Source organism: Panonychus citri, unplaced genomic scaffold, assembly GCF_014898815.1.
Source record: "Panonychus citri isolate SS breed McGregor unplaced genomic scaffold, ASM1489881v1 Contig00140, whole genome shotgun sequence".
In the NCBI taxonomy this organism is placed as follows: domain Eukaryota; kingdom Metazoa; phylum Arthropoda; class Arachnida; order Trombidiformes; family Tetranychidae; genus Panonychus; species Panonychus citri.
In genome coordinates this window covers 377762-403285 of record NW_026515545.1, presented here as the reverse complement: position 1 = coordinate 403285, position 25524 = coordinate 377762, and the positions used below count along the sequence as shown (strand labels likewise).

Below are 25524 nucleotides of genomic sequence, written 5' to 3'. Positions count from 1 at the left end.
AGATTAATGTAATAATATAAAATTAACAATTCTAAAGGTAAATTAGTTGATTTTTTTTTCTCAATACCGGTTTACTAAATTGCTCTTGATTATCATCTGAAAACCACCCTGTAAATGACTCATCTTGCTGTTGATGATGATGTTGATGATGTTGATGATGATGATGATTAGTTAATTACTCGCCCAACACTATGAGGATTTCTAATTGAAAGGCAAATGTACCTGTAAAAATAAGTTCATGTTTTTTGGAGGTTTATCTTTATGAAGAGTTAATTGTTTTCGCCAATTTAAATTGTTGATTTTCCAGGAAAACAATTAAACCTGAACAATTAAAGACACAAAGAGATGAATTTTATTAACAATAAACTATTCAAGTTTACGACTATTAACTAATTGTATTGATTATTTACCAACGTCAATTGTTGTGATTTACTTGTAACCAGTAATTTCATTTCTGATAATTGATTGTTGTTCATTTTTTTATTATTGTTATTGGTTAATTGTTAATCAAATGGATAAGATAATTAATATCAGAACTTTTTTATCCTCTTTAGGCTGGACCTCGAAATTAAAAACTGGAGGTTGATCATATTAGTTAATCATCATAATCAAATTTGATTATCTATTGTTGATCAACTTGGAAAACCACTACAATTAAAAGTAAATCATGTTTAACTATTGATTTGATTTCTCATCTCAACCAATCAGTTAATTGATCTAAATAGGTTATTAGTTTGTAATCAATATCATAATTTTACTGATTCATGAATTAATCAACAATTAAAGCGGGAAAATATTATCAATTTTTACTCAACGAAAGTTAATTAAGTTATTCAAATCTCTTAACTTATTAATTGAACCATAATCGTGACAATTAAGTTAAATTGACCGGAAGTTTGTGACAATTTTGTAGTGTAAATTGTAAGCTTAATTTACCAATCATCATGTTCACGATTAAATTGATTAAACAATAAAACCGAATCAATAAATTAGTTTGAATTACTTGTTACTTCATTTCCTGAGTTGTTTTTTTTTTCATTCACTGTTCAAGGTTCTTGTGTATTTGTTAAACATTAACTCTAATTGTTGGAATTAAAGTTAAATCAACTTGATGATATATATGAGGGATAGAAAAGTAAATCAAATGTTGAACAATTTAAAAATAGATCAAATCATTGATTTTGATTGTGAACAAGAAGATTGAGCAAAAAAGCCATTGAACCGATCAGAATACAAGAAGAATCTTTTTTTACTCAATTTAACTTTGCCAATCGCAATTTGATTGTTAATTGTTGATTGTATAATAATATTATTTAACTGGTAGAACAATTTAAATAATAAACAATTAACCATTGAAATCCAAATGAAATGATTAAAGATTGAGAACAATTTGAAAAGTAAATTAAGTAAACCTGAATCTCTAATGGTTAATTTAAATTGGAATCATATGGATTCCAAATTAATTGTTGTAAGAAAATGATTCGTACAACAATTTAGTAAATTGTTACTCTTTTTAACAAACTAGGTTGATAAATGTTTACTTTTTTTGATTGTTACGATGAATCGTAAAGATAATTTAACTTTTGAAATGAATTCAAATGATTGAGAAAGAGACATGATAATGATAATCTCACCATAAAAAGGATCATTTTAAAAGTTGATTTGATTGCCAAGAGAAAATTATTATTATTGATTAATGGTTAATGATTAATGCTACTGATTGAGAAAATCTTTGATGAGGAACACACGTAAATTGTGATTAAAATCAAGAGACAAATTAAGTGAGAAAGGAGGTAGAGAAGTGGATTCAAGTGGAATAGATTGACAATGAAATCCTTCAATGATAAGTATATTATATCAGCTAATATAATTAAGATTATATCGAAAATTTTATGTAAATTGTTGTTCACTGTGAATGGTAAGTAGTTGATTGACTTTAAACTCACGCAAACCATTTTTAAATTGTGTTCTAGTCCATTTGAAATGTATACACATTATCAAAGTGTTCAGGGTTAAGCCCAAGGAATCAGGGATTTTAAGATTGATACATTTTTCCAGTTATTACCAGTAATTAGTTTCTTTCTATTGTTGTTGTTGTTATTAGTTGATATTAGTTATCATTAGAGGTGATCACGGTATGTATTAACAAGGAAGCAGCAAAAATGTCAGCTAATTATTAAAAGACATATAAAGAGATTATAATCAGGATTAGATATGAGATCTAAATTTACCGATATTATTGATAAACGTGAACTTCAATCAATGGAAAATGAGTGAGTGTATTTTGTGGTGAGGTAAAGTTAATATCCGAGGAAATCACTAGAAATATAGAATATTAAATGAAAAAAGAATAGAAAAAAAAAATCAAAACAAAGCTTCTTCATGATTTGTAGAAAATGATAAAAAGGAAAATCACCAACCAATTATCAAAGTACTTACATGTTACCAGATTATCTAGTAAGAACCAGATAAAAAGACAGAGTGAGAAAGAAAAAAAGAGAGAAAGGGAAAATTGTTCATGAAAAATTTTTTCAAAAACAGAATTAAAGTCATGGAATCAAAAAAGAGAGAGAGAGAGAAAAGAGAAAAAAAAATGAAGTCAAAGATAAAAATAAGAAAGAAATAGAAAAAGATAATCAAAATGACAAGAGATAAACTGAAAAGAAAATGAGAAGAAGAGAGAAAATGAATTATTCAAGGTGAAAGGGGAAAAAGTAAAACTCAAACAAGCAACACAAGACATGAAATGATAATAAACAATTAAAAAATTATCGATAAAATGAATGAAAGAAAAGTGATTAAAGATTAAAAGATTAACCCTTTATAGAAAATAGAAAAAAAAATTTGATCAAAAAAAAGGTGATGAAGATAAAAAGAAAAGATTGAAAAAAATTCGATTTGTGGTTCCATCTGGCGGTGGAACAGTCGAACTGTTCAGTTTGTCTTTCACTGTTTTCCTCCATTTTGATTTCTCTTAATATGTTGGTTCTGTTCATCTCTCAAGTCCTGCGATCATGTCTTGAGTAATAGTGTCTTGAATATTTTGTTTTTTTGATTTTTGTTTATGTAAAATTAATAGAAGAGTCAATTTTTTGTTGCTATTTTTAATTGTTTATTTGTAATAAGAAATCACCATCTCACCACTTCCAAAACACAGCCACTACCAACTATTACTACTACAATTACCACCACCACCATCACCACCTATCCCTACTCTTTCTTTATTTCTCTTTCTCTCTTTCTCTCTCTCTCTCTCTTTTCTTTCTACTCTATCTATCTATCTTTCTTCTCTCTCTCTCTCTCTCTCTCTTAATACTATTTCTTCTTGGATTTCCTTTACCTTAAACTATTATTAATAATTATTTGCTTCTTACTCTATTATACAATATATTATACATAAATATTTGTCAAATTGAAGAGAAAACAATTAAACCATGGCCACCAGTATTAGGACTACTCTACAAACTGTCCATGAATCTGTTGCAACCACTACCACAACAACAACCGGATCAACAACTGGGCGATCTTTCTCTGCGCGAGGACCCGAGAATCACCATATTGGTCGTTTCAGGCTATTAAAGACTATTGGTAAAGGAAATTTTGCCAAAGTTAAGCTTGCCCGTCATCTTCCAACCGGTATTGAAGTTGCTATTAAAATAATTGATAAGACCCTTCTTAATCCATCAAGTCTTCAAAAGGTGAGAATATATAAATTATATTGATTTAAAGCCTTATTTCCTATTCTTTTTTTTTCTTGCCTACTTCTACTCTTTTTGCTCCATCTTCTTTTCCCCTTTGTCTTTACCATCACCATTTCAATTACAATTACTCACACTAACATCATCTTCAACATCTTTTCCTTTAGCTAATTCTACTTGTTTTAGCTTAACCTAATAAAAACATTCTTATTCTTCTTTCTCTCTGTGTCTCTCCACTGTCTCTGTTCATCTTTTTCTCTTTCTCTTTGACTTTTTTCTCCTTTCAATCGTTTTTTTCCCTTCCTATGTTTTTTTTGTTGCTACTCATTTACTTATAATGTCTATGTCTTTCTTTTTCTTTCTCTTTCTTTCCACAGTTATTCAGGGAAGTAAGAATAATGAAGATGTTAGACCATCCCAATATAGTCAAGTTATTTCAAGTTATTGAGACTGAGAAAACACTTTACCTTATTATGGAATATGCCAGTGGAGGTGAAGTTTTTGATTATTTAGTGGCTCATGGAAGAATGAAAGAAAAGGAAGCACGAGCCAAGTTTCGTCAAATAGTGTCTGCTGTTCAATATTGTCACCAGAAAAGGATTATTCACCGAGATTTGAAAGCAGAGAATCTTCTTTTAGATTCCCAGATGAATATTAAGATAGCTGATTTTGGTTTTAGTAATGAATTTAGTCCAGGACAAAAATTAGATACATTCTGTGGGAGCCCTCCTTATGCTGCTCCAGAATTATTTCAAGGTAAACTAACCTTAAGTTCAACTTGAATTTCAATTGATTGATCAATTGTCGATTTGCTTTTTGTAACAATCAATTTTATCTACTTGATAACAACAAACAATAATTCTCATACACAATTTTTTTTCTTCCCTTTTCTCTTTCTCTCTTTTTTTTCTTCGTTTTCTCACTTAAATTTCCCATGGATCAATATTCTTCATCTGATTCTGGTGATCATCTTTATGACTCTCAATGATCTCTCCCTCTTTTCTCTTCCATCATTCAATATTTATACATGTTTATAAAATACATTTCGTTCCTACAAATTGATGGCTTACACACTCAACCATTTTCTGCATTTGTGATTCAACTGACAACTTCAATTTTAACGTTCACTCAACGATTACGTTCTCATTTAATTTGGCCTTTTATTTTACTACTACTGTTGCAACTGATTTCACGTTTCATGTGCCACGCCAATTGATCTTGAAATAACAAAAACAAAAAAAAATATACCAACACAACCAACACATTGGATGAATTTTTCACCTTTTAGGTAAAAAGTATGACGGACCTGAAGTTGATGTTTGGAGTTTAGGGGTAATATTATACACGCTAGTCAGTGGGTCTCTACCTTTCGATGGCGCCAACCTCAAGGAACTTAGGGAAAGAGTGCTCAGAGGAAAATACAGAATACCTTTCTACATGTCAACCGATTGTGAAAATCTTCTGAAAAAGTTTTTAGTTCTTAATCCTGCAAAAAGAGCATCTCTTGAGGTGAGAGATCTAACGATTGATTGTTACCTTTACTTTGACTGTTCTCAGTTGAATGTAAAAATTTTCACTCATTCGGTTGTTTTTTTTCTTTCTCTCTCTCTCTCTACATTTAACCTTACAATATTATATCTTGATTCACCTTGTAGCTTCATCTCTTTTTCTTCTATTTAATTGTCTATAGGTGATAATGAAAGATAAGTGGATGAATATTGGCTATGAAGATGACGAATTGAAGCCTTACGTTGAATATGTATCAGACTTTATCAAGCCAACTAAAGTTAAAATTTTAATGTCTATGGGCTATGGTAAAGAGGAGATTGAAGATTCCTTGAAGAACAAAAAATATGATGATATTATGGCTAGTTATTTATTAATGTGTAAAAGAGGTACCGATGTAAGTATAAATTTTCTCTTAATTATAAGTAAATCATTTTGTCTCTCCTTCACCATCAGCCACTTGATTGCTCACCAGTTAAGAGAGTGGTTGTCTCACCTGTCTACTATTCTTATGATTTCCGCTACCAACTTAATTGTAATTTATATCCACTGTATCTTTTGTTTGCTCATTCTTTTTTTTTCAACTTTCTTCTTTCTATTTATCCCCTTTCTTTTATTGGATCATCATCATCATCATTATCCATCACGGTTGTTCCAATAATCATCATGATCATGTTACCTGTCATTGTTGTCATAAATCTACACAGGCGATTGAACTTGCTAACTCTGAATCTCGATCAAGTTCAAGTCTTTCATTAAGAGAACCTCGTCCTGTTGAGGGTTTATCTAATAGTCAATCACCATCTCGTCCACAAAAAAAGGAGATATTCCGAAGTGTCTCAGCTAGCACTAAACAAAGAAGATTCAGTCATGGAGGTGATGCCGATAATACACCCAGTGTTTCCAGTAATGAAAAGACAAGTAATTCAGAACAAGTCACCACCACCACAACCACAACCACAAAGAAAATAAGCCCTCTTTTAAAATGCAATTTAGATAGTAATTCTGTAAAAGAGACTACTACTCCTTCCACTAATGGTTCACAATCACCTTTGACCACCAATACTACAACTACTATCGCCACCAATAAATCCATTAAATCTCCACCTTCTTCACTGACAACGGAAAACTCCCCGTTCAACCTTGGCCCTGTACTTAATACAAATAAGCTTACCGGAATGGGATCTTTAAGGCAACGGACAGTATCACCAGTCACCGGTTCCGGAGTGAAAAATACCCTAAGCGGTATACCAAGGCGTAATACCTTTAATTACAGTAACGAGAATAAGAGTGCCTCTAACGAGAAAACAACCACAGCGACAGAAACTTCTTCCTCTAGGTATTTAATTGACAATTCTTTCAGTGTTAACACAATTTACCTTGAACTATTTAAATTCCTGCCTTATACATATACATATTTAGATACATTAATGTATTATGTATTTATGTATATGTATTACTTTTGATTAACCTTCTTACAATTTAACAGAATCTCTTATATCGTGTCAGCCTCTTCCCCTCTTCGAACCTCTTGAACAATTAATGCATTTTGTCGGAGTAGTTATCAACTCTATTTAATTTCCTTCACCTTGATTTCCTCTTCCTTTAACAATCTTATTCATTGCCATCTTCCTGTTCATTCATTTTCAATCCTTTTTCTCCTTCAAATATCTACTATTTCCAAACTGTCAACATCATCGTCTTTCTCTCTTTATCTCTCTCTCTCTCTCTCTTTCTATTTTCTATTCCTCTTCCATCTTTCTGTATATTTAATTTCGTTGTCCAGCGTTCCAGTGACTGAAGATAAAACTTTGAGCTCATTAACCACAACTACAGCTGTAGCAATCTCCTCCTCAATCACTACTAATACTCAGACGACTACAATAGCATCAACAGGCTCGTCGACAAGTTGTCATTCAACCTCGTCAAGTTTACGTCCAAAAGGACACACGAAATCAGCTTCACTGTCCTCGTCTACTGGACGTTCTTCAAGCAGTTCTGAAGCCCGCTCAGAATCTAATTCTGAAACAAATCGACCGAGGTATCATAAGGAATGCTTATCAGACTCTTTATCTCACCTTCTAGCTAGTCAATTCATTATTATTTAATTTAATCACTTCACATCCGCATTATCATTTTCAATTCAATTTCTTTTGCTGCATCATTATTGTTATGATTTTTCAATTTTCTCTACCCACTCATTCCTTGACTGCTTGTTGATTTTTTTTGTTGACTTCTATTTGCCGGTTACCTTAGATATAACGTGCAACTTGCTCTTGTTTTTTTTTGTATTTTCTTATATCATCAACATTATCATTTCCTAGTGTTTACTTTTTTGATTTATAGCCAATCGATTGACTCATTCTTTTTGTTTAATCTTTTTCTTTGAATCTCCATTTTCTTGTTTCTCTTCCTCAGTCCTATTCATTTCTTTCTGGTTCTGGTGGAACCTTTTTACTTTTTATCCTACCCACTCAATATACTTTACTTTTTCCTTTGCACTTCTCGTCCTTTTTCAGTATTTGTAATACATTTGATTCATTTCTTTATGATTTCATTAGTTTTACGCTTATTTTTAGATCAACTACACGATCTCTTTGTTGTTGGCACAATTTTGACTAACGTTTTTCTTTTCTTTTCTTACTACTCATCAACGCAATCAAATTTTGATTGCCGACAATTTGGTCATCTTACCATTTTAGCTCATCAACGGTGAAAGGAACCTCATCAACCCCCAAAACCGATAGACTGGTTGTTAATCGAGCCTTTCCTCGAGGGACCGCAAACCGTAGTACCTTTCACAGTGGTCAAACAAGAGAAAGAAGGTTCGATCGAATGACATTCGATGGATCAGCTGGAGCACCTCTGCAAACACAGGACACTCTATCTGTTAGCCAATCCAGGCAATCATTTTTCAGCAAATTATCATCCAAATTTTCTAAAAGGTTGCTATAACATGTTCACTTTATTAACTCGATCTATAACAATATTAATACTGTTCTTTCATTTCTTTCTGACTCCCTTCTTCTCTCGATTCTCTTTCATTTTTCATACTCTTGTATCCTTATTCCTTTTCCTTCTTTTGCTACTACTATTACTACTACTTCTACTACTACTACTACATTACTACTTCTACTGTTCTACTACTACTTCTTCACTACTACTGCTACTTGTTATTTGTTTCACTCCTTATCCCCAACAAATGGCCCGCAACTGTGATGACTGAATTCCTCTTTTTTCGCCGGTGAATTTCATTCCAACTTGTTCTCTCCCTCTCTTTTCTATTCTCTCCTGTTTTTCTTTTCCTCATATTTCTACTGATCTTTTTCTCACTATTTTTTTCTGTCTCTTTCTCTTTTTTCTCTTTTTTGTATACTCTCATTTCCCTTTATCATCTTCTTTCTATTCCATCTTCTCTCTTTTCCCTTTTATCTCTCTCTCTCTCTCTCTCTCTTTCTTTCTTTCTCACCACCTCATCATCACTTCTTCAAACCTATCCTTCCATCATCATTTTTTCATTCTTACCTTTCTGCCTACCTTTGTACAGGACAATGAACGATGAACAGGTAAAGCCACGATCACTACGCTTCACTTGGAGTATGAAGACAACGTCATCAAGAGATCCTACTGAAATTATGGCCGAAATAAGAAAAGTTTTAGATAAAAACAATTGTGATTACGAGCAAAGAGAAAAATTTTTACTACTTTGCGTTCATGGAGACCCAAACACCGATTCATTAGTTCAATGGGAGATTGAAGTGTGCAAACTTCCTCGTTTATCCCTAAATGGAGTACGATTTAAACGCATTTCTGGTACCTCAATTGGTTTCAAAAATATAGCATCTAAAATTGCCAACGAGTTGAAACTATGATAACAATTTATTTCCTTTTTTTCATCCCTTGTCTCCTATTCATTTCTCTGATTTTACTTGATCATTTTCTGTCTAATTTTATTTATTTCTCAATTTTCTTCTATTTCCTTTACTTTTGTTTTTTCTTCATCAATCGTGATTAACTAATTGTTCACCTTCTCTCAATTCCTTTAATTACAATATTTTAAATTAAGTTGCGACAAGAATCAAATTCACAATCAAACAACTTTCTCTCTTTCTGTCGATGTAAGTAAATGTACAAAAACTGATTCTTTCAATTTAAAATTGTAGCGACACAATTTGTAGTGAATGAAGATGAAAACAATGTAAGAATGAAAGTGAAGGGAATTAGGAAGAAAACAAAAAGATGAGAAAAATGTTCACAAAAATATTCGAGACATAAATTTCTCTGTGATAATTACCCTCGGGTTATATATCTTTTAATATCATGAGTCGAGTTTCATTCACTGCTAATTGATAATCCAATTTTAGCTCAATGAATTCTCACAACCAGATTGATATTGGAAATCGTACTCGATCAATGTATTCATGGGACATGAGAATCATTGAAACGATTTCCACAGTTGCGTGCACAGGAAATGGCGCCTTTCCACAAAATCGCCCACCGAGTCGTCGACGTTAATATTTCATGATCTTTGTATAAATCAATCACAATCAGAATCTTGAAAAAGTTGCTTATTGTAAGTTCATGTTTCAATTGATTTCAAACTCGACAATATTTATAATACAATTACGATAATAAACGACCCAAGATCTAGTTGAACGTTGAAAATTGTCTCAAATCCATAAATGATACTAACGATTGAATAATCGAGTTGACACAAGACAAAATGCCGATCGGAAAGCGAAGGCTTTGGACTCAACAAGTTTTGTCGCTAAAGTTTTTCGGAGAAATCGGAATAAAACTCAATCACCATGACCAAAGTACTTTTAAGTGAAAGCGATTTAATTTTCCCTCCCAATTATCAACAAGCACAAATTGATTTTTTCGAGGTTTTTAATTGCAAACAACTTTGATTTCCTCATTCACTATAAATAAACACTTTTCATTAATTTAATTTCTCGTCTCTTTTTTCATCGTTTCAATTTTTACTTCGATTTCATCTAAATGTTCAAATTTCTCAATCGATTCAACCAATATGACTTTTTCTGGTCACCGATTTTCAACCTTCGACTCTTGTAGTTGATATTTCAATCAAAACAATTTACTAATTAAATCTAATTGTTACCTGATTTAAGAAAATTTTAAACCATTAGATGGCGGCAGGGAAAATATCGCTTCGTTTAGTATTTACTAACGATTTAACAATCGAGCCGACTCACAATTGATCCTCTGTTAATTACAACAATTAAGAAATTATTATGTAGTTTAACTGGACAGTTAACCATTATGGTCATTATGGTGTTTTGTATTAACTATCAGTCGTTGGTTAATCAATTGAATTGAAGTATACATCGAACGCTTAATGTTGATTAGTTTGTTACAATTTAATTGGATTCACTAGTTTAGCAATTAATTTTGCGATGGATTTAAAATCAATTGCTGACGATTAAGAATCGTTGTTAATTTTGATTGACTTTTGTTGAAAGTCTTTCATTGTCCTTTGATAATTGTGACACGATCATGAAATAAATGAATAGTCATTGGGATTTGATTTGTTTCAATTAGTCAATAGAAAATGTAATTAAATAATATAAGTTATTATAATTTAGATAAATTAAATTAAGTTAATTGTTGGTGTTTTTCGTTGGGTTTGTTTCTTGTTGACGTTTTTTTCTTGAATATGTTCAATCCATTTGCTAATTGTTATCCAAATGTTGTTGATTGTCTGGGTGGATTTATCCTTATATTGATCGTAATTAAATAATAAATATATTAATCAGTTGAGAGCGAAACCATAATTTGATTGTAATCAAGTTTTGTGTGTTCGTTGATTGTTGAAAATTAAGTTGATCGACGGCGTTTAAAGTTTAAGTGTTTAGAGAGATTTTGATTGTTAATCAACTGTTGACTGTTAATTGTTTTCTTAATAAATTATTGATTTTTTTTTTGCTATTTTCTTTTTTTTGTTGATAAAGTTTGATTGTTTCTCATGATTCTAAATTAGTGATTTTAAATAATTTAAATTAGATGACACAAGGAAGTTGAACATATCGAAGTGAGAAACCTTGTTGTGAGTTGGCAGCGTTAAGGGTTTGATCGTGATTAGATCGGACCTTGAGCATGAAAGGTTTAGATCGGGAAATGACTGAGTTCATTTCTAGAAGTCGGTTACCACAGAAACGATCATCACCAGGTCCAGTTCCGTCAACTGATCCTTGGTCGATTCCTACGAAATCATCTTGTGAACAAAGTCCACCAGTAGCACCACCTAAAGTAACGGTAAAAACGACGAGAATACATTTTAAGATTAGTAAAATTTTCTCGATAATTTTTGACTTTTCTATCGAGGATCAAAAATGAGAATCGATTAACTTACCAAGACGAGTTTGGTTTCCAAGACTAAGTTCTGTTGATGAAAAGATGACAAAACACAAAAATAGAATTAATATTGTTTTGTTTTTCTTTCGATTTCCGATCAATTATTCCAACTTACCTTCGAATGGAGCACCGAAACTGAATGAATTAGGTAATTCGGTTTCCCATTTGATGGCACAGAAATTTTCTTCGACTCGAACACAAGCAGTATATCTAAGATTTGAAAGATATCGTGATCGGCTTTCAATCTAAATTAGCAGAGAAAAGTTAAGCCGATGATTAGTTGATTGTTAAAGGAAAGAAAAGAAACTTTTTTGTTAAGTTAATTGCAATTAACTTGAGACTCACCCTTGGGCCATAGTTGAAACTCTTGATGATGGCTGATGGGCTTCGGTAGTATTGCATACATCCTGATGGGGCTGTGGTCGTAAATACCAATTGGTTAAGATTAAGATGATGATGATGAGGGAGAAGGAAGAAAAACAGGTAAGAATTAATTTGAGGGTCAATTTAAGGGCATCAGATAAAAGGTCACGTTTAGAATATCAAATAAACAAGAGAAGAAGTTAACAAGTAGAAAGAAGTTTAAAGAAAATCGAGTTTCCTGGTTTTTTTCTTTTCTTTCTTTCTTTTACTGGTTAATCTTTCCTCTTAATCTTGATTTAGAAGTTGATTAACTAATCACTTGATTCTTTTACTTACCCATGTCAAGGTTGTTACAAGGGATCATGTTAATCTTAACCTTCCACTTTCTTGTAACTCGATCTCCGTTGGAAACAACTGAAAGGACAACTGGGTTGGCACTTCCTCGTCCCATGTCGATGTAGACTGAACGATTGAATTGGAAAAGAAGAGAAATTATTAGTTGATCATCATTTACAATTTTCTATTACTTTTTCTCGTTCTCTCTCTCTCTCTCTCTCCAAATTCGAAAAAAAAGATACTCACTGTGTTGACCGGCGTTTTCACCACAAAGGATTGGAAGACGTTCTCCAACGGTGGTTCGAACCATGAATGAATCGGTTGTACAAAGACCATTTTCATCGGGTTGAGCGAGAGTGAACTCTTCGAAGTCAAGACGCAATTGGCAAACTTTAGCTTGTTTCTCAATGGTAACTTGACAGGTATCGGTTCCATTTTCACCTCGTGGGTAAGATGGATTAACGAAAGTGGTCTCATTTTGACTTGTTGTTCCACCGCAAGTGAACTGTTGGAAATTCAAAGTTACAAATAATATTGGAAATTAAATTGGTTTTCATGAGAATATTTAAAATTTAAAATATGAAATTCAAATATTAATAAGAGACACTAACAAAGTGATGAATGGTAAAGACGAATGAGTAAAGTTAAATTTACTTCGTTCTAAATTGAGTCAATCATCCAAAATCATCATTTACTAATGTTAATTGTTAACAATTGAAAAAGTATTAAGGAAAATTAGTTTTTCTCACTTTGAATGAACAACAGGCACCGAAGTTGTTGGCACAAGGGCCAATGTTAGTTCCAGCTCGTCGAGCACATTCCTGTTCGGCTAAACAGGTACCTGAGTCTCCGTTTTCACCATTACAGGCAGTGTTTTGGAAACGGACAATTGAGATGAGACCTGAAGATGGACAAAAGGTGAAGTGATTAGGAGATGCGGTTTAGCGTTGATCGAATGTTAAAAGAATCGTTTTCATTTCAATTTAATTGAAAATCAAACGATAATAACGAAAGAAAAACTTACCTGGAAGTGATGCAGGTCGAATCATCTGTCCAGAGGTCGATACAATGACCAAAGCAATAATAATAAAAAACTTCATCCTACAAAAAGGTAAACAGAGAAACAGAAAAATAATTTAAATCACAAATTTGGTTTTACTTTTAAAAAGGAGATGGTGATTGATGTTTGCTGAATCTTTTCAATGTTAATAATAATAAGAATCAACTACAAACAACAATTAATAGTCAACACAAAATACTAAAGGTATAAATCCTTACTTGCTGGCGATGTTTTTGTTGATGTTGATGTTTACACTTAACTTGTGATAACTAAATGATTTCAAGAAATAAGCAAAGGTTTTTAATATTCCTGGTGGACACTTTTACGGTGAGCGGTGGACTCCCAACTGGATTCCCGGAAATTATGTTGAGACTTTTATAATCAAGGTCAACGAACGTAAACCGAAAATTGCAACTCAGAGAGAGAGAGAGAGAGAGAGAGAGAGAAAGATGATAAAATCTTATGATTATAATACAAGGAGGAGGAGGAAAAAGTTGGAACTGGACGTTGAGAGTTTGAGATCAGAGGAGGAGGAGGATGAGAGGGAGGGGATTTGGCTCATAACGATAACAGAAACATACATTGGGATGCGTTTGGTGTTTCCATTGGGATGGAGATGATTAAATGAGAAAAGGTTGCCAAGCGAGTCTCCAGTGCTTTTCATCAGTCGATCTTAATTTTCTTCCCCTCATCTTTTTTTCTTCTTCTTTCTTTCTTTCTTTCTCCGGGGGAGTTATATGCATGTGTATGTATGCACTCAATTTTCAAGTTTTCAAGCTGATTAACAGCACAATCAATTCACAATCCTGATGCTGATGATGATGATGATCAACGGTATCCCAAAAATTAAACAGGAATCGACCCATCAAGATAATGTTATTGAGCTGTGAGGGTCAACTGAGGGCAGGCTTTAGTTAAGTAACCACAAAACCAGACCTTGGGCTGAGTTATTAAATAGAATCAAAAGAGATGAAGATGATGAAGATGAGGATGATATTATATTCATCTCTTGTCAACCTACACCCGAGCATCACTATTGGACCATCACTATAAAACTTTATCTTAATCTCAAAATTTTTTTTCCTCATTTATTTCAATTTCTCTCTCTTTTTTTCTTCATTAGGCTTTAGGGAAGCAAAGAGGTTACATCTATCATCTTTTAATCATCATCCTCATCCTCATCTTATCCGGATACCGTAATCAGGGCCAACAGCATCTTTCTCATCTTCATCAATAATCTTCATCAGTTTTTTCCTTATTACGACTAACTGAATATGTATTAAGGTTGTTGATCTTACCTTTATCTTTCATAAATCTATTTCTCTCTCTCTCTCTTTATCCTCCGTCATCTTTATCCTTAATTCAGATAGTTATTCAATTCCTTTATTTGGCTATAATTCAAACTGACCCTCTCTCCGTGAGCGATTGAGTTGACCTGATCTTATTATTAAATCGTTTTTTCAAGATCAAGATCAATATTGGTCAATCGATGGCAATCATCTTGTTAAAAAGTGAAGTCTAATTAACCTGAACTTCACACAGAAATTATGACAAATTGTAATTTAGTTTAATCATTTCATGTAACAATTTGTATGCTCATGTATTGCAAATATTAATAACTAATTGCAATTGCATGATTGCAAATTGATTGTAAATTGATTGCTCTGTCTGTAGGTTATTTTGTTGATCAACTGTCTTGATTGTATAAATAAACCCAGAACCAGGATTGGACCTTAACTGACCCAATTATATGATTATATCAATTGATTTATGTCAACAACTAATCGGTATCATTTAATCATCACAATTTAAGTCTACAATTAGGATTAAATTGCTTAATATTATATGATTATCTTTTAATGGACTAATCTGATTTTTTTTCCAACACCTTTCAAACTAATTTAATCATAATCCCTATAAATAGTTTGCTTGATTAAATTATAAATCGTCACTAATCAATAATCAATCACAATGATTAACTAATTGTAACGTTTATTTATAATCAATTATTATCCATTGAATTGATTTTTTGATTAATAATACATGATTGTTACAATCGTTGTTGATTAATTGAATTCTTAATCGTCTCTTTGACTTGTAATTAAATCAACAAGTAAATCAACAAAGTAAATTGAAACAAAGTTTTAAAATAATCACTTTGAAATAATTAAAGAACTGAATTAATTAGTTGCTAGTTTATTGTTGAAGCTTATTATTAATTTTTGTTTTTCAATGTGAACACAACAATTAAGGTTTGTTGATTTGAAACTTTATTAGTTAATCACTTCAATTAACATTTATAATGATACACATAAAGATGATCATTAAATTGTTGATTATGATCAAGATGAAACAATGAACAGCAAATTACCTTGACAATGATGATTAAAAACAATTAATCACTGTCAATAGTTAAAGAGGTAACACCTTGTTCAATTAAATTTAATCACAATTAACGACTCAAAGCAATTAATAGCCAATCAAATAGCCAAAATTAATTTGATTCAATTTTATAAACACAATCCAAAGGAGGAGAAAAATCAATTTTAATTACTAACCTCCAGGCAATCAATTAATATCATCAATATATATATATATTATTATAATGATTAGATCTAGTTTAATTATCTTAATCATTTAAACACCTCACAAGAAAAATTTTCATGACAATTAGAATTAAAATAAATCATTAATGATTAATGGAAAAAGTTTTTACTTCAACTTGATTTGATTATTAATTCAATTTGCAAGGATGGAAAACCATTTACAATTAGATTTAATTCAGTTGATGAGATGGTTATTTAATATTCACAATGTGATATTTAATTGTCAAGAGGTAATTGTTATCTAATAGATATCATGAATGAGGAAATGATTAAAATTGATTGTTAACAATAACGGTTAACAATTAGATCGACCGAGTAACCTTGAATAAGATGAGAAGAATTAAATTCTTAACAATTAGTTGATTACATTGTATTGTTACTATTAATAGTTAACTGTTTTGTTACTTGACCTTTTCAAGATAATCTAAACTTGACCCTAACTAATTATCTTGATTGTTATCATTTTAATCATCACCATCAGGATATAATTTAATTGACAAGTTTATGGCAAACCTTTTTTTTTAGTTGTGTTTAAATTGTTGATTAACTAAATAACAATAGCCCAAGGGTGTGGACAGACAATTAAAATCAACAATTGATTGAGCACCTTTCATATTACATAACAATCATTTGTTAATTGTTTCAAGTGATTAAAACAAGTTAACAATATAATATTAATGATATTTTAAATTCTGATCAATGGTTTAACAATTAAATGATGGATTGAAATGTTAAAATAATAACAATTAATTACTAAATAATATTGACTTTAAGAAAGGGGATCTGATCTGATACATTTTAATTGTTGTTTGATTGTATAATTATTAAATGATAGGTAAGGAAATGAGAAAAAAAAATCAAACTCATTGTTAGGAAATGAGATGATTATTGTTAATCAATTGTATTAGTAATTTATTGTCCATCAACATTGGTATATCCTCATCATTGATTGTTTTTATCATGTATCATGAACAATATTTCAAGTTTTCAAGCTGATTAAGTTCATAAAAATCAATTGAAATCCTGATCATCAACGGTATTAACTAAACAGGAATCGACCGAAATCAGATGATGATGATGAAGATGAAGATGAAGATGAAGATGAAGATGAAGATGAAGATGAAGATGAAGATGCTAATGTTATTGAGCCGTGAGGGTCAACTGAGGGCAGGCAAAGTAACCACAACAACCAGACCTTGGGCTGAGTTACATTTAGAATTGAATAAAGAGATGAAGATAATTAAGATGAAGATGATAATATTCACATCTCTCATCGTCAACCTACACCCTGAGCATCATTATTGATCGTAAGGCTTTCTAATGATTAACCTTTATCTTAATCTCTTTTTTGTTTCTCGCAGTTTTTTACATTTAATTTGATTCTTTTTCTTTTTCTTTTCCATTTGTAGGCTTTAAGGGAGCAAAGAGGTACTACCTCATCTCATCATCTTCTATTAAACTTGATCTTTCTCCATCTTCATCCAGATGAACATAATTCAGAGCCAACAGAATCCATCGCCATTTCTCCTTTATCATTAACTCTTAACAACAAATCGTCAGCATTTTGGATTCTTTTTTTTTCCACCTTTTTTTTCCTATTTTACGATAGAAACAAAAAAAAACAAGTAACTGAATATGAATATAAGGTTGTTGATCTTGTTCTTGTTTTCCTTCATGTTTTTGTTTCTCTCTCACTTTATCTCCTCTTTTTTATCCTTAACTTGATTCTGATTAAGCGATGGGACATCAAATTAAACATGATGATACGATGATAATTTCGCTGCTTGGATTCCATGTAATGAGCAATATAATTTTCATCACCAAAAGTCCAGTCCAAACTTGACCTGATCTTCTTCTTGCTCTCTCTCTCTTCATCTTGTCTCCAAGTTCAACTTTAATGTTGGTCAATTTGGTTTGTTGTTGGAAGGAAACAATTTAAATTATAATTCCAGTGAAAAAGAGTAAAAATAATCCATCCAAGACAATTAAATCTCTCGACAGCTCAGTGTATACAATAGTAATGGTGTAGCATCTTATTAACTAAATTAACTTCAATTGTTATGTATTTTTTTATCTACAATCTGATTAAATCTAAACTTATATGTATAAATATTAACAATAACGTGATGGGATTGCCATTGTTTGTAAAGAGTATAAAGAAAAAAGTTAACTCAAATAACTTATTTACAATGTGATTTAATCTTATAAGTGGTTATAATTAAAGTAGATGGTTAATTAAATTAACTACAGTAAATGCTATTGGTCTGGACAAGAATCTTGTTGTGGACAAGAGTTTCCATTGGCCAGTTTTCCATAATATTCATTAAAATCAAGTCTATGGATAAAAAGGAAAGAAAATAATATTAGTAAAATTGAAAAGATAATTAATATTAAAGGTTAATCATTTATTATAATGATTCTATTGTGATATATTTTTACCTTGAGAGGATTTGAAGCATTTTCCCAGTATAATGATCTTTTTGTTGACTTATAATTTCATTAAGAAATTGTTGTATATTGTCATTAAATTCAGCGTGCAATTGGTTAATCCGCTGCTCGAAACTTGGTAAAACTTCACTTGGTTCCTCATCCTCTTTGATTGCTTTGAATTCATATGCTTTCCGGATTTGCTCACTAGCACCTTCAAGTTCAAATTGAGCTGATAGTTGATGATTAGTCTGAAGAGAAAAATAAATAAAACATTTAGTATTTAAATGATTAACTTTTGATTGATTATAAAATAGTGCGGAAAGAGAAGATGAATGATAAACAAGGAGAGGTATAAATATATCATATGTAATGGAAGGAGATTTTCACTCGATTAGTTTTCCTTGATTACTTACATGCATAAATGAAGCAAAATCCATACAAAGGTTGAGTAATTTAACCATTAATTGTAAGGCAACTTTCTGTGTTAACATACAATCTTGAAGACAGCCTTCCATGAAGATTGTATGTTCATTAATCATATCATCGACACTGGTTACTTTGGTATTGACCTTTTGCAGGAAAGTGTGGAAATTGGGTTCAATTACTTCAACCATCATGTAGTATTCAAGATTTTGAACAAAATTAAGCATTTTCTGTCTTAACCCAAAGGCAAGTGCATAGATTTCATTGTTTTAAGTGAGAATCGTTTTGATATTTTGTTATCCTTCCAGGTGATACCAAGTTGCCTTTCAACCCATTTACAATAAAATAAATGTCTAAATAACATTTGATAACAAGCAATGTTACGTTGGTTAAGGACAAGGGACAATGGCCATTCAACTTTGTATTTAAAGGCCAATGCTTCGTAACCTTTTATACTGGCTGATGTTTCACTTTGAGAATCATCGATATCAAGGAAGCCTGTTGATCCATGGCTTAGAATTTGTGACAATTGGAATAAAACTGAATCATTGATTAGTTCAATTCCAAGAAAATCTGCATGTGGATCAGTGCTCATCACGCTTGTTCGAACAGCTAATTCGAGGAGAGATTCGAGTCTTGTTGGTACAATATCATCAATATCTTTTTTAAGCTCATTGGCAGCCATGTCCATGAATAGAACCAGAAAATCACCTTTATCCATGAAGAAATAGTGTTTAACTGAGTTCAAATGAGCAATTAAATTTGATTCATTCATTAACATACGAAGTAAACTTTTACTCGCATAATTATAAGCAGTATCAATACGTTCAGCGTAAACACGGTCTTCTATTGTGTATCGAAGAGGTTCACATTCGGGAGATTCACCAATTTCTTTACCACATTCCCTGATTACGGTTAAGTATTTTCCAGTTTTCATAATCTTATCGGCAAATCGAGTTAAAAATATTGGCATTCGATTGGAAACTACCTCATATCTACTCTCCCAATATGAATCGTCATTAGATCCTGGGGGACGATCTTCACCTTTGGTATCGGCTTCTGTGTCTTCAATGAAAAACTCTTTGTACTCATCACAAATAACACCTTCTGAGATCCATCTTTCCAATATATTAAAATAAGGTTCACATGCAGTCGATATCATTTTCATACAAAATTTGGAAGCACGAGAGTTTCCAGTATGGCTGACAGTTTTCTCGTGAAGGATACTCAGTACAGCTCCTCCGATACATTTACCCTGAATGAGAAAGATAAACAGAGATGAGAATATGTAAGAAAAAGCAAAGATTTTAAATGAGATGGGAGAGATTGATTATCTAGTACATTTACCTGTCTTATTTTGTAGCTAACTTGTTTGAGAATCTCAAAATCAGAGTGAACATTGTGAAGATAATAATACATTTTCTGAAGAGTTAAACAACCCTGGTGATAATCGTGTTCCAATTGAGTGATAAGGATGAAATAATCGTGAACAGCTTCTCTCATGAAAGCAATTAAAGCTTGATTAACAAGACCGAAATCATGATGTTCAATAAAAAATATGACACCAGAGTAAAGTGGACATATGATGATGATCCTTTCAACCATCGTCTTGAGCAATTTATCGGCTCCTTCGTCGACAATCAGGCGAAATTTTTTATCAGAAACAGCAGAGCGACGGATATATCTGCCCTCGATACCCTAGAGAAAAGAGAGAAAAAAATTAGATGAGAAAAGATATAAATCTAGAGCCTAAGCAATGGAAATGAAATATTATTCTTACAACAAGAACATAAAGTAAATCTTCAAGTAGAGCTTTCTGTTGGTCAGTTATGGCCATACTGGACAATGGAGGAACCACAACATCGGCAGGCCAATCAAAAGGTGAAAAATCATTGGTAAGAAATGAGAAGTCGCTCTTTTTATCTGATTTTGTTGAAATTGATTCTCTTTTGCTAACAGGACGTACCACAGATTCAACGGAAGCTGAAGTTTCAGGCCTTTTCTCGACGGGCAGGTCACTTTTCTGTCCAACAGATGAGGATCGAGTCTTTTCTTTCAAAATCTTTTGAAATTTAATAAAATTTTTAACATCTTCAGATTCAGAAATTCGAGCTAATAACTGAACCAATGGATCTACTTCAATTATATTGGCTGCTTTCAGTTCCTCATATTTTTCCTTGAAATCTCCTTTACTTGTGCTACACAATTTCTTAACAAATTTAGCTGATGTTGATGATTTACGATTAACTTGAAGATTTTTACTCTCAACCAGTCTCTCAGCAATAGCAGCTTCCATATCCCCACGATCACTTCGGACATCAAGAAGTTGCATCAATTTCCTTACACTATGATGGATATTATATTCAGCCATTGTGAACCAAGACGAAAACACCCACGAATAAACTCGATGTGAAAGGTTAGATATAAACTCAACTGAGTATCCACATGTATAAAAAAAATAGAAGAAAAAGATGGAAGAACAAAGGGAAAAAAGAATAAAAGAAAATTAATCAATTAATCAAAGATAAACAAAAGAGGAACAAATTAAACAACATAGAGATCGAGAGGTAAACAGTTAGAAGGCTCAATCATATGGAGCCAAACAGATTCCCTCTCCTTAGAGATAAAGACAAGGGACCGTTGACTGTTTACAAACACACAAACAATTAATTAAATTGTTACCTTAATCAATGAATAACAATCAGTCTAATTCACATTAAATTGGAACAATTTAAATCACATAGAAAATTGAATTGAATTTAACACTCAGGTGAAAATGTTGATAGGTAACAAAAAAGAGTCATTGACAATTAACTGAGGCAAATTGTAACCGATAAGCTTTAATCACAATTTTAATTGTTTCCAAGTGGAAAACTGACTTGCTGATTAACTTAATTAAGTAAAATAAATACAATTAACCAAAAACAGAGTAAATTAATTTGCAGTTGATTAGGAAAACATTTCAATCAAAACAAAGAGCTGAACCCAAAATTTGAGCGCCAAGAATTTGAAACGGCGCAACAATTGAAAAACCGGTTCGTTAATTGTTGTAATTAAATTTTTCTTTGTGACAATTGATAATTGTTACAATTAGATTTCCATTGGAATTTGTTTATTACATTTAAGAGGGTAAATTGTTTAGTAAATCAAATGACCTCAATGTTATGATTTCTGTTTTATTCTTGACCTTTCAAAATTTTTTTGATTCAAATCAATTTGAATCGAGTGTAATTGAAATTTAATTCACTTGATTGTTGAATCAATTTGGTCAATTAAATTGGGACTGAATTGAAATAATGTTATTATATCAATTAATCCAATTCCGGGGTTATCATTGGGCTTAATTGTTGTTAAATGTTAATGATTAATAATTGACTCTCATTGTTGTTGAAATTTGAATACAATTAATTGTAATTAAATTGTAATTTTGTTATTTAAATTGTTCAAATGAGCATCAAATTATTAATTGATTCATTTTAATTAACTCTTTGTTAATCTTCAAGGGTTGATCAGTGATCCGATGTAGATGAAAATAAACATTGATTATCAACAATTAAATAATAATTGAATGGAAAAAGTTTTCACTGGTTCAATAATAATTCATAATCTAGTTAACAATTAACTAATCACTTCCTACTCACTTTCTTAATTTTCTCAGATTATATAAATTGTCCTGGTGAACAATAAATTAAATCATTTAGTTGAATAATATTCAAAGTTATTGATTAAAAAAAGTTGAAGTTTTAACAGTTAATCAAATTAATGTTTTCCTTGTGAACAATTAAACATAAACTACCACCACCACCATCAACTTATGAGATTAACGGATTAATTAAATTGTTCAAGATGAAGTTAAATGTTAAACTCATCGATTTAATCACCACCCTGTTAATTACTTTGATTATCTTTGATGATTTTCTGGAAGGATCAAAAATCAAGGAGAAAATTGTAATCGTCCATCCATGTATCCCTTTCTGGTGAGTAATTAACAATTATTCTTGATCCCAATTAACTTAATCATGTTCTCGTCATGTTTCCAGGGGCCATGGATTCGGCGGTGGGTTCGGTAAATTTGCTGGAGCGGGTCTCGGCTATGGAGCGGGAATCGGAGGCCTTGGTTATGGTCGGTAAATGTGATCAGCTAATTTGCCGAAAAAGTGATTAAAGTTCAAAGAGTTTTATTGTCAAAGATGAACACATATTTATAAACACGTTCGGAGGAATTGATCATATCACTAAACTAGTGATGGATCAGAAAAGGATTAATTTAATTGCTGTTGTTTAATTGTTGAAAAATTTATCGAGAAAATTAAATTTCGAAATCGATTATTTTTTCTAAGAAAAATCGATTTGGAATCGATTCGTTTTTATAGTGACTTTGTTTATGTTTTTTTGGTTTCTATTCAATTTTGGTTTTGAGATTTTTGATTATATTTAATTGTTTACTATTTATTTTGGTGATTATCTTTATCTTTTCAATTAATCATGAGGTACGATCTGTTTCAAATGCCAGTCGCTGATTGGATTTCTAAGCCTGAAACTGTTACATATCGTACTGTTGGTACGAAACTTGGTCGGTCTGAATTGTGTAATGAATTTTATCTCAATTACAATGAATGTATGGAAGCTTATGGTCGAACCAGAGGTTTTGCTCCTTGTGAACCTTTTCGAACAGATTTTTTCGAGTGTAAAAATGCCACCAAAGCCATTTTAAGACACCGGCGAGTTCGAGTTGAAAGGATCCGTCAAGTTCTTGAAGGTGAAAGGAAAATGAAAGATTTCTGGGGACGTCGACCTGAAAGCGATTCTTTCATTCCTGAACCTTTCTGGTGAAAATTTTTCTTCTTATTCTCTCTCTCGAGTGTTCAACCTAACCTAATGTAACACCTTCGTTTCAGTTATTCGAAATTTTATTTGGAATATGTTAATCGATAAACCTTTAGTTTAAAAGTAAAGAAAAATCCAATGTCCGAAAAATAAACAATAGTAACTAAAAAACACCAACATTGTTTTCTCTTCACATCGGTTCTAATTCTAATAGAATTATTCTATCCCAACACAATTACCAAAATTCCAAAAACAATCAATGGAAAAATTGATCCAAAATACGATGAGAAGTTTAATTGTAAAGAATCAAGAAAAAAAAGAAATCAATCTAAACCCTTTACCCGAATTTCGAGCTCGTAATTATTATACTTTCCCTTTAGAAGAAAAAAAAAGTTAAGCCTTCCAATGAATGGAAGGTGACATTTGTTGTTTTCTTTTAGATTTTAGTTAATTTTAATTGTTAAGTTTTCTTTTTCTTTCTGTGATTTATTTATTCTTCCAAATGATTATAATTAATCGATATGGTGTGAAAATTGTCTCTCCGTTAATATGCTGCCATCGATTTTGTTCCTCATCCAGAAAAACCTATCGAGAGAAACGTTTGTTAGGTTATTCTAAGGAGCAATTGTTTGACATCGTCTCTCGTGTTGAAGATTATCATTTATTTTTACCTGCTTGTACTAAATCAATTGTTACCCATCGAGAGACTAATTTAGTTAAAGCTGATTTAGTCATTGGATTTCCACCTATGATTGTGGAAAAATATACTTCACATGTTGACCTGAATCGACCTCATTTGGTGCGGGCTCGATGTTACGATGGGCGTTTATTTAAACACTTAATCACTGAATGGAAATTTAGTGATGGTAAACCTGGTAATCAACGATCTTGTACACTTGATTTTTTCATTGATTTCGAATTTAGAAATGTCTTCTATTCTAAGGTGGCTCATACTGTTTTTGATCAATTAGTCCATCAAACTGTTAATTGTTTCCTAAAAAGAGCTAAAGAACTTTATGGGAAACCTAGTATTTAATTATCTCTCACAGATTAGGTTATTAAATATTTTTCTTTGTGTTGATTGTAAATTATATTCTATTATCAAGGATAAATTTCCATCTTAACGAGATTCATGACACACTGTTCACCGAGAACAATTTTACTTTCTGCTTGTGTTATACTTATTTTGTTTTTGTTGGAAGCTCAAAATTGTACAACAATTGATTATAAATATGTAAGAGCTTATTAAAGATTAATTATTTTGTCAAATTTCAGCTGAGAAATGTGAAATTTTCATTGATATCCGATTGTTAGAGAGACAATTCCTTAAGGGGTGAATGTTGTTGGTTTAACAACGCGATTAATGGATTAGATTTGCGATGCTTAGTAAATGGAAATACTTTTAATCAAATTTCCTCGTATTTTAACATTAATTTAAGCGACCAAAGCAGAAGCAGTTGATGATTCGTATCGCCAGGTTGGGGGCAATACTCTTTTAGTCTTGTAATAACGAGCTAATCTGTGAATTCTACTTTCAACCAAAATCAATCGGAATTTACCATCCTTGTCTTTTCGGTTTCGTTCTAAATGTTTTCTGATAGCGACAGCTTTCTTGATAAGATGGTACAAATCCTCAGGTAATTGTGGAGCCAATCCTTTGGCTTTCAAGATTCTCAAAATCTTGTTACCAGTTACCCATTTAACTTGAGCAACACCATCCCAATCTCTGAGAATAACACCAATTTGTGATGGTAAAAGACCTTTCTTGGCGAGTTTACAGATTTGATCAATCACTTTATCAGGGGTTAGTTTAAACCACTAAAAGAGAAACAAAGAAAAAAGAAATTAAAAAGGAAATTAGTTAAAAACTAACCACAAATTCAGTGGCAATAAAACAAAT

General features: G+C 31.6%; 6 protein-coding genes across 8 annotated transcripts in view; 3 read left to right on the top strand and 3 right to left on the bottom strand.

Annotated features, from left to right (window-relative positions):
* The first annotated feature begins 2986 nt into the window (after positions 1-2986).
* LOC128394968 (MAP/microtubule affinity-regulating kinase 3-like) lies at positions 2987-9181 on the top strand. Of its 3 annotated transcripts, none has more exons than XM_053355350.1 (8): positions 2987-3698; positions 4076-4454; positions 4987-5207; positions 5389-5601; positions 5912-6543; positions 6991-7245; positions 7907-8149; positions 8771-8909. In XM_053355350.1, exons 1-8 carry the CDS (start codon positions 3435-3437, stop codon positions 8772-8774), a joined length of 2211 nt encoding a protein of 736 aa, XP_053211325.1. In that variant the 5' UTR covers positions 2987-3434; the 3' UTR covers positions 8775-8909. The 3 variants fall into 3 exon arrangements, with proteins under 3 accessions (XP_053211325.1, XP_053211323.1, XP_053211324.1); XM_053355348.1 differs by having other exon boundaries at positions 2989-3698; positions 8752-9181; XM_053355349.1 differs by lacking the exon at positions 6991-7245 and having other exon boundaries at positions 2994-3698; positions 8752-9181.
* A 1566-nt stretch (positions 9182-10747) lies between these two features.
* LOC128394753 (uncharacterized) lies at positions 10748-13714 on the bottom strand. The gene is made up of 9 exons (XM_053355113.1): positions 13557-13714; positions 13303-13379; positions 13028-13179; positions 12525-12783; positions 12279-12404; positions 11925-11995; positions 11695-11824; positions 11578-11607; positions 10748-11469 (listed from the first exon to the last, which is right to left on the bottom strand). The coding sequence occupies exons 2-9, from the start codon at positions 13376-13378 to the stop codon at positions 11225-11227; spliced, it is 1089 nt and encodes a 362-aa protein (XP_053211088.1). The 5' UTR covers position 13379; positions 13557-13714; the 3' UTR covers positions 10748-11224.
* Positions 13715-18124: 4410 nt separating this feature from the next.
* Positions 18125-21774, bottom strand: LOC128394632 (gamma-tubulin complex component 2-like). The gene is given in 7 exon segments (XM_053354976.1): positions 18125-18279; positions 18384-18622; positions 18788-19062; positions 19065-20052; positions 20145-20495; positions 20578-21230; positions 21480-21774. Coding segments are annotated over 6 exon segments (2523 nt in total). The 5' UTR covers positions 21169-21230; positions 21480-21774; the 3' UTR covers positions 18125-18200.
* Positions 21775-23177: 1403 nt separating this feature from the next.
* On the top strand, positions 23178-23797 carry LOC128394581 (uncharacterized). The gene has a single exon (XM_053354918.1). The coding sequence runs from the start codon at positions 23283-23285 to the stop codon at positions 23628-23630; it is 348 nt and encodes a 115-aa protein (XP_053210893.1). The 5' UTR covers positions 23178-23282; the 3' UTR covers positions 23631-23797.
* A 218-nt stretch (positions 23798-24015) lies between these two features.
* Positions 24016-24898, top strand: LOC128394579 (coenzyme Q-binding protein COQ10 homolog B, mitochondrial-like). Its single transcript, XM_053354916.1, has one exon. The coding sequence runs from the start codon at positions 24127-24129 to the stop codon at positions 24658-24660; it is 534 nt and encodes a 177-aa protein (XP_053210891.1). The 5' UTR covers positions 24016-24126; the 3' UTR covers positions 24661-24898.
* Positions 24899-25007: 109 nt separating this feature from the next.
* Positions 25008-25524, bottom strand: part of LOC128394580 (40S ribosomal protein S13) — a 115983-nt gene continuing 115466 nt past the window's right edge. Inside the window, exon 4 of the mRNA XM_053354917.1 lies at positions 25008-25442. Coding sequence (XP_053210892.1) covers positions 25059-25442 — 384 coding nt within the window. The 3' untranslated portion in view covers positions 25008-25058. The remainder of the gene's footprint in view (positions 25443-25524) is intronic.

What these genes read in the sequence shown, in the direction of transcription:
- LOC128394968 (XM_053355348.1), top strand. Translation starts at nt 3,435, where the DNA reads ATGGCCACCAGTATTAGGACTACTCTACAAACTGTCCATGAATCTGTT. An exon ending in ATCCATCAAGTCTTCAAAAG is followed by an intron (nt 3,699 to 4,075) that starts GTGAGAATATAT and finishes TTCTTTCCACAG; the next exon opens with TTATTCAGGGAAGTAAGAAT. An exon ending in TCTGAAACAAATCGACCGAG is followed by an intron (nt 7,246 to 7,906) that starts GTATCATAAGGA and finishes TTACCATTTTAG; the next exon opens with CTCATCAACGGTGAAAGGAA.
- LOC128394753 (XM_053355113.1), bottom strand. Translation starts at nt 13,378, where the DNA reads ATGAAGTTTTTTATTATTATTGCTTTGGTCATTGTATCGACCTCTGGA. An exon ending in TCGACCTGCATCACTTCCAG is followed by an intron (nt 13,180 to 13,302) that starts GTAAGTTTTTCT and finishes GTCCATCTTCAG; the next exon opens with GTCTCATCTCAATTGTCCGT. An exon ending in GTTTCAACTATGGCCCAAGG is followed by an intron (nt 11,825 to 11,924) that starts GTGAGTCTCAAG and finishes CTGCTAATTTAG; the next exon opens with ATTGAAAGCCGATCACGATA.
- LOC128394581 (XM_053354918.1), top strand. Translation starts at nt 23,283, where the DNA reads ATGAGGTACGATCTGTTTCAAATGCCAGTCGCTGATTGGATTTCTAAG.
- LOC128394579 (XM_053354916.1), top strand. Translation starts at nt 24,127, where the DNA reads ATGATTATAATTAATCGATATGGTGTGAAAATTGTCTCTCCGTTAATA.